The 7,500-nt window shown below is 40.6% G+C and overlaps 2 protein-coding genes across 4 annotated transcripts in view; one reads left to right on the top strand and one right to left on the bottom strand.

Annotated features, from left to right (window-relative positions):
• LOC143483151 (GRAM domain-containing protein 2B) overlaps nucleotides 1-2 on the top strand; it is a 16,679-nt gene extending 16,677 nt beyond the window's left edge. For 2 of the 3 annotated variants that reach the window (XM_076981927.1, XM_076981929.1), the window contains exon 13: nucleotide 1. This exon is cut by the window's left edge and continues 520 nt beyond it. The gene's annotated coding sequence lies outside the window, so the exon portion shown is untranslated. The other variant, XM_076981928.1, reaches the window with a different exon arrangement.
• A 5,603-nt stretch (nucleotides 3-5,605) lies between these two features.
• LOC143483349 (receptor-type tyrosine-protein phosphatase S-like) overlaps nucleotides 5,606-7,500 on the bottom strand; it is a 52,377-nt gene continuing 50,482 nt past the window's right edge. Inside the window, exons 13-14 of the mRNA XM_076982191.1 lie at nucleotides 7,417-7,500; nucleotides 5,606-6,704 (exon numbers count right to left, since the gene is read on the bottom strand). The exon at nucleotides 7,417-7,500 is cut by the window's right edge and continues 11 nt beyond it. Coding sequence (XP_076838306.1) covers nucleotides 6,459-6,704; nucleotides 7,417-7,500 — 330 coding nt within the window. The 3' untranslated portion in view covers nucleotides 5,606-6,458. The remainder of the gene's footprint in view (nucleotides 6,705-7,416) is intronic.

Genomic DNA, 7,500 nt, shown 5'->3' on the forward strand with positions numbered 1-7,500 from the left:
TACATAGATGTGTTTTTCTTTTTAAATAAAATGTAAAATTTATGAATTAAGTTAAATAAAAATAAGTTTTTCATGTGTGCTATTCATGTCTTTTGTTGTCCTGTGGAGGAAAAATTATCTTGATGGCCAGGCCCTGTGGTCAAACCCCACTCTACATGTCTACATTCACAGCAGTGTCAAAACCAACAGCCTGTGCTCTACACACATCTGATATCCTCTACAGTAATGCACATTAATATGAATAATGAAGAGAAGAGAAATTCACTAAAATGGATCTTAAAATCTTAACTAATAAAAAGATCTAACAGAAATGTTTCCTGTTAGACTTGAAACTGGTGGTTGTCTAAAAGGCGAGGGTTGAACAGAAGGTTGACAGGCAGATCGGTGTGAACTTTGGGTTGAGCGTATGCAAATGGAAGGATGGATGGATGAATGGATGGAAATATAAGGGGGGGGGAAGAAAACAATTCATGCAAAAAAAAATAGACCTTCACATTTCCCAAGCTCAGACCTTCACGTTTCCACCACCATGCCTCAATGCTGGGTGGAGGTTCTCCTCTTTATATGCTCTGTTGACTTTCCTCCAAACATGGCGTCTGTGATTGTGGCCGAATGTTTACATTTTGGATGCATCAGTCCAGAGACGTCCAGAAAGCATCTGGTTTGTCCAAGTGCTCTCTGGCAAAATTTAAATGGCCAGTTTTTTTCTTTCTTGAGAGCAGATGCATCCCTCTAGCATCTCTCCCATGAATCCCATGTCTATTGATTTTTTTGCCTGATTGTAGACACACGTGCATTTATATCCCAGATGTTGCCAGAGAGGTCAGCAACTTTCTGGAGGTGATGTGTGGTTTGGCCTTTCGAGCAGCACTGTATATATATATATACTATTTTTGTGTGTATGTGTTCCCAGTTTGTTCTAAAAGAGTGACATTATCACTGAATAGAAACTCATATTGAAAGCCCGTTTTAATGAGCTGTGCTAAAATGCATGGAAGGTAATGGTTTGTGCTATGGATTGTTATGGATTATTTGTTTTGTGTTATGGATTTCAGTCTCTTTCAGTAAACCCGCGACTCGGATTCTCTGCAATGATTGTGTCACATAATGGAAATCAAACCTGAGAAGATGAGATTCCCTGCACTAATATTGGCAAACACTGCAGCACTGGCAGAAACGTGACGCCGCCTACTTATTTAAAACTGGGAAAGGTCGCCATCTAGTGGTCAAATTGTATTTAGACTGTAGTGCTAGTTTCAAAATATGTATGGTTCTTATAGCATTTATTGTTTTGTTTTTTTAACCACACTCGACTCCGAACCTTAGTTATGTTGTGGTCATGAACGTGGTTTCCTTCAAATTAACATAGTGCACTACAATATACTAGATGAGACGATATGATTACTAGCAAATACTGACTACCAGTCGTGAGTTCAAACATTTAATAAGAGCTTGAGAATTTTCGACAAGAAACTTTTAAAAGGTCTTTCCATAAATCGAAGGTATGGTGCTGTGTTTCTGTACAGTAGAGAATATCGCGCCGTGAGTCGATTTCTTCGTATGTGTCACCTTTTCCCCTTTGATACTCCCCATTACCCTGCAAAGGACAAGGTGAAATAACGCTTCCAGTAACACAAAATAACACATTCAGTCTTTACTCCCTGGTTGCGTTGATATCATTTCTGTTGGGGAGTCCTTTTTGAAGTCATTTGTCAAATAGTAGTGTGAACTGGTCAACGGTCGATAGCTGACACTGTGGACCTTGAAAAACTTAATTAATTTCAAAACTTGTTTATTTTAAGCTATCGAGCACATATTCCATTGGGTGTGGAAACTCTAGAGGTCTCGTCACAGTTCAATTGCTCTGCTAATAAAAAGAATTGTAACCAGTAATACAATAGCACTTCGCATAGCACAGTATAAAGAAATATAAACATATTTCTATAAATTATATATTTTTTCGGAGATAGTGAGTTCAGACGGAAAAGTGGTCAGTTCCTGAACTTCTCTTTGTCAGGCGGCACACGTGCGATGTTTCACTATCACGTTGGTGAACATGTCCAGACTCAACTCAGGCAGCACACGTGCGATGTTCATGATCTGACGCACCATCACTTTGGTGAGCATGTCCACTGTATCTGCAAACACTTCAGATTGGCATCTGGACACCTCAAAACTCTCAGGAGTGACATTCAAAGGCATTACCAGGGTTGGGAGTTGTACACTGGAGGTAGAATTTGGAGGAGGGAAAATACAGGAGTGGTGCGGATACTTTGCTGATTCTTCTGCCGACCAAAAATTCATAAGCAAAGGAGCAGTGTGCATCAATACAGTCCTCTACTCTGCTCTGCTCACAAGACCAAAATCTGAAGTGCTTCTCAAGGGGTCATTTTGAAGTCCAGTACAAGATGTACCATTGCAGCAAATTCACAGGTGAACCTGTGATTTGTTCCCTTTAGGTAAAGATCATTCTGCTCATGGACATAATTTTGATTTCAAAAGTGGGGAGGGGCATGGATTCGTCGCTATTTAAATATTTGGTTTTAACCGTAAAAACTGGGGGGGACCAAAACCGGCTTTTGAAAAAGTGAGGGGGACATGTCCCCCCCGTCCCCCCCAAAATTACGTCCGTGATTCTGCTGCAAATAAATTCTCGCAAAAGTTGAAACGGCCAACTCTAAATCCAGGGCATTCGTCTTGCAGTCCACTAAGGTGGTCATTAAAACCCTGTCACAAAATGTATTAGAAGGCCTGAATAATCCAATTCAGATGACTGAGTAGAACCTCCAAATCTAAAGAACTGGCTCCTGAAAAGGATCTTCTGGACTTATATGTAAACTGATTAACGGATGATCTGAAGGTCGCACATTCACAAAGCCATTTCCTTGAGCACAGACTGTCTAGAGAACTTGTTCTTCTCCTGAACCGCCGTATTCTCTTCAAGGCATCTAAAAAATATCTTAAGCTTGCTCATCAACCTATTGCAAACACTATGTGCAGTGGACCACAAAATCAATTCAGAGATGTCAGCCTTCGATCTCATACTTATCTGAATTCCATCAGTGACAGAACAGATGGTCTGTCACTGTAAAATATTCAGAGGGGGGGGGCCAGTCCACTGTCTTGCAACAAATTGGAATATTTCTCTGGTCACTCTGCTGCCACCATGCAGTGAATGCTCAAATGTAAGAGTGAAGGTCTTTGAAGACATCTTGACTTAGTTTGAAAATCCTCAATCAAACTCCTCCGTTTCCAGCTTTCCCTGCATGCGGTTGTAAAGTGTAGAGGCCACAAACATCACTGATAGCTTCTCAAGTGCTGGGGTTTTACTTCCACTGTCTCTCTCTCTGTTTGTAAGTGTCCTGGTGACTCAGCAGAAAACACCAAGCGCTTTTTACCTTTTCTGACACTTTTTTAAAAGCTCAAGAACTGATGACTCATCAAGATTGCCACTCATGATTTTGACAAAGGAGGTCATGACCTCACTAGTCACTGATGACAGTCTAACTGCAGCATCCTTGACCTCTGGACAGTCATCCAGGACAGGTGAGCACCGTCCTCTGATTAAATCAGTAAGCTTTGCAGTGACTGTAGTAACCATATCCTGACCTGTTTCCCTGGACTGCTGACGGACTGTCCCAGACTGCTTTCAATGTTGTGTTGCTCATGGCAATATTAACTAGATTAAATATATATTTAACAATAGCAGCACTCAGCTCAGAAGAAATGGTAGAAGAAAATATTATCTGTTGAGCGACCAGCTCAGGATTTCAAGATTTCAACACTAGTCAGATCACTTGCCTCAGTTACTCCAAACAGCACCTCTGGTGGTTTTCCATATAATCCTTACCTGCATTTGTGTTCACTGAGATTTTCAGTGAAAAAAAAAAACATATCGTAATAAATTACCCTGAACCACACTGTTTCCGAAAAGTACTGCAGTTTTAAAGTCATCTTAACAAACATAGAATATGATCAGACTGATACTCTTCCTTGATTAGCTAAATATATGTAGTCTTTATTATTGACATTAATGATGTCAATTCTCTATCTCATCAATAATCTGGTCAGTGAGTGAGCTTTGAGAATGTTTTCAACACTAAAATGTAAATTACTTAGTTTTGTTAAATTAAGTTCTTGGTACTTGTCTACATAACCTTGTTAGCACTAATGAGATGTGTAGCTCATGTCAGCAACACAAATGGAATAAATGTGTCATGAATATGAACTTACAAAAAAATAATTTTTTTTGAGTAATTGTTTATTAGGCATCACCACTGTAATGGTGGCAGCAGGTCATACAACAATTACAATAGGCTATAGTGTCACGGTATGGCGGGCCCCCCTCCTAAAACTGTCAGGACTGGCTCCGGTGTTGTTACATCTACCGCCAACGGGGGCACTCATGAGCTCTCGTCAGTAATCAGCAGTGATGACCTGCACCTGTCTCTCCCCCTACTTAGGGAAGACAGATGCAGTGTCTCACTGCTGAGCTGTTTGTAGCCCTGCGCTATGTTCTCACAGTCAGCCTCGGTTTCCACGGTATAGTGTTGCGTATTGGTGTCTCGTTTTTTGTTTTCCTCGCTTTAGACAGCCAGCTACTTCCCCTGGCGTCCTGGGTTCATTTTTTGGTTGTGTTTTTCGCATTGAGACTTCCGCGTTCTTTCATTTGTTTATCTTCTTTTCCAGTAGCCTACCGTGTACGGTGTTTTCTTTTGTCTCTTTTCCTGCATCATTTTGGCGGAGGTTTCAGTTGTCTATTATTTTGTGGTTTGGCAGTTTGGTTCGCCCGTTTTAAATATAAACTCTGCCGTGATACACCGTGTTACAAGCATGCACAGATGTAACATTGTAATAAAGTTATAATTACACAAAATTCTCCTTTTTGTTCAACCATTATGTGCTGGCCAGTTATCTTGGGAAGCCCCACCCTTTCACTTCTGCTTTAAAAGTCTCCTCCCCTCACTCTACCTCCTCCACTCTAATTCTACATTGTATGAGGAGGTAGGTAGGTGTTAATTTACTCCATACCAAATCAATTATAATCCTTCAGTTTAGTTAACACAGACACATCACTGGGCCCTTGAATAAATTCTTGAATTCTTTATTAGCTGCTTTGTTGCTTATTTTCTCGTTGAGTAATTTAAGTTTACTTATAGTTCTATACAGATAGCTAGCATTACACAGCGTGGTCTGTCCACTAAAATAGCGAGGTGAGTTATTACTTTAATTCTTTTTTATATGAGGAGAGCAGAGAAGAGGCAGGAGCACCTATCCAGCACTAAAGGTTGGATTGTTTCTTTTGCCAGGTACAGAGGTGGGTAGAGTATTCAACTATTTTACTCAAGTAAAAGTACTGTTACTTGAACCAAATGTTACTCAAGTAAAAGTATGCATCCAAAAATTTACTCGAGTAAAGTACTTTGATTAAAAGCTACTCAAGTAGTGAGTAAATACATGACTGTCTCGTGTCAATAAATTACATCATGGGAAATTGAATTACTGGAAACAATGACTTTTAATGATAACAAAAATAATTTATTATAAATAAATATAATATATAAAAATGATTTATTAAAAATATGTATTTTTGTTTGTTCCTAATTATTAGTCCTGTGTAACTTTAATGTGTTCCACAAAGGCACAAACTGATGAGACTGTCAGCCAATACGTGTAGCTACAACTTGACACCAACTGAATCAATTTGTAGTAAACTTAATCATCATATATTGCTAGTGTGTACACAGTGTGAACTGCTTTTTAGTATTGCACCGCGTTACATTTAATAATTACATCATACAAACGTTATGCCTCAGAGATATAACAGTACACATAATTATACATACGGCAAACTTATCGCATCGTGTATCCTCAAATTTGATGTTGAGTTCTTGTAGGCTGAAATGTCCACACGTTTGGCAGACACAACTGACAGTGCACTATATAACTGTCCTTTTTACACGTTTGTAATGTAAACATTGGCTGTATGTGAGTCCAGGGATGGTCGGTTGATTTTACTGTCACCATATTTTCTTGCTACCGGTGGAGAAGGTTTGCGTATGTGATCACGTGACTGACTGGCTTCATTTGATTGGTCACTCATACTCAGGTGACGAGACGTTGGTCAGTCTTCTCACTGAAAAGACGAATTATTTACAAAAACTAAAGTAACGGTAGCGCGGCGCAAATCCGATTGTAAAGTCACGTTTTTCTCAGCACATATTTACTCAAGTAAAAGTAGAAGTCTATAATATTAGATGCAGTCATGGCCTGGTGGTAGGGAACTGGTCTTGTGACCGGAGGGTCGTGGGTTCAATTCCCAAACCTGAGGCCATGACTGAGGTGAACCTGAATTTTGACCTGAACCTGAATTTTCACTTGAAGTTTTGCATACCTGAATGAATTTCACAGACTTTATTTTCAAGTAATAATGGTTTCAGGTTCAGGTTCTGGTGACACTAAAAAAGCTCCACAGAAGGCAGTATGATGGTGACGGTGGTCTCCGTGTCTCGGCTGTGGTCGATCTCGGGGCGGTTGATGACGATGGGGGGTGAGGTCTTGGCATGGATGCGATGCCTCAGGCCTCCCATGTTGCCCTCAGGGCTGGTGATCTTAAAGTCGTAGCTGGTGTCGGGCAGGAGGTTGGGGATCACAGCTCTGCGCAGTCGAGCGTCCACCTCCAGCCTCTGCCGGTTGTACTCCACCTGAGAAGACATTTTATGTTCTGCTTATCGGCGTCACAGAAACTCATATCCATGAGGATATTGAAATAGAGCAAGACTGTGCAATGAGGCAATGAATCATGAAGGCCTGGCGTCTCTGCTTGGTCATTACACCAAAGAAAATACCCCTAACGTTTCTGTGCTATCTGGAAAAGACTTTGCTTAGACAGAGCAGGCTTATGTTCTATGTGTGAATCATGTTCTGAATCATGTTCAATGAAACAAAACTACCAGTACTGACAACATTATTCCAAGGATGTCATATATGCAGTAGCTTAGATAAGCAAACCATTAATTTTAGAGAACCTGTTTGGACATTTTTTTTTATGTAAAGAAAAGTTTAAGCAGACCAGACTTTACCATGAATTTAAACTTTGGATATTACTAATAAAATACTATTATCATGATGTCCCAAAAGCAGCACACATAAGTAACGTTTATCCCTCCAGTGCACTTTAACTAGACTGTGAGATCATTCACACATACAAGGATAAAACGTAATGAAACAGCCTACGGTCTGGCCAGTGTGCTGACTGGCCTTGGTGGTTCTAAACAGCATGTGTCCTGGTCACTGAGAACCATGTGTAGCACGCAGCCTTTGTGTTGTGTCTGCTGGAGCACACCTGCTTACGCCACCCGTGCGTGTGTGTGTGCATGTGTGTGTGCGTGCGTGCGACACCCCAGTGCCACTCACCGTGAATCTGTAGGGGGAGCTGCTCTCAGGAAAGTCCCACGTGAGCAACACACTCGTCTTGGTTGCCAGGTTCACAGAGAAATT

This window comes from Brachyhypopomus gauderio, chromosome 19 (assembly GCF_052324685.1).
Source record: "Brachyhypopomus gauderio isolate BG-103 chromosome 19, BGAUD_0.2, whole genome shotgun sequence".
Classification (NCBI taxonomy): domain Eukaryota; kingdom Metazoa; phylum Chordata; class Actinopteri; order Gymnotiformes; family Hypopomidae; genus Brachyhypopomus; species Brachyhypopomus gauderio.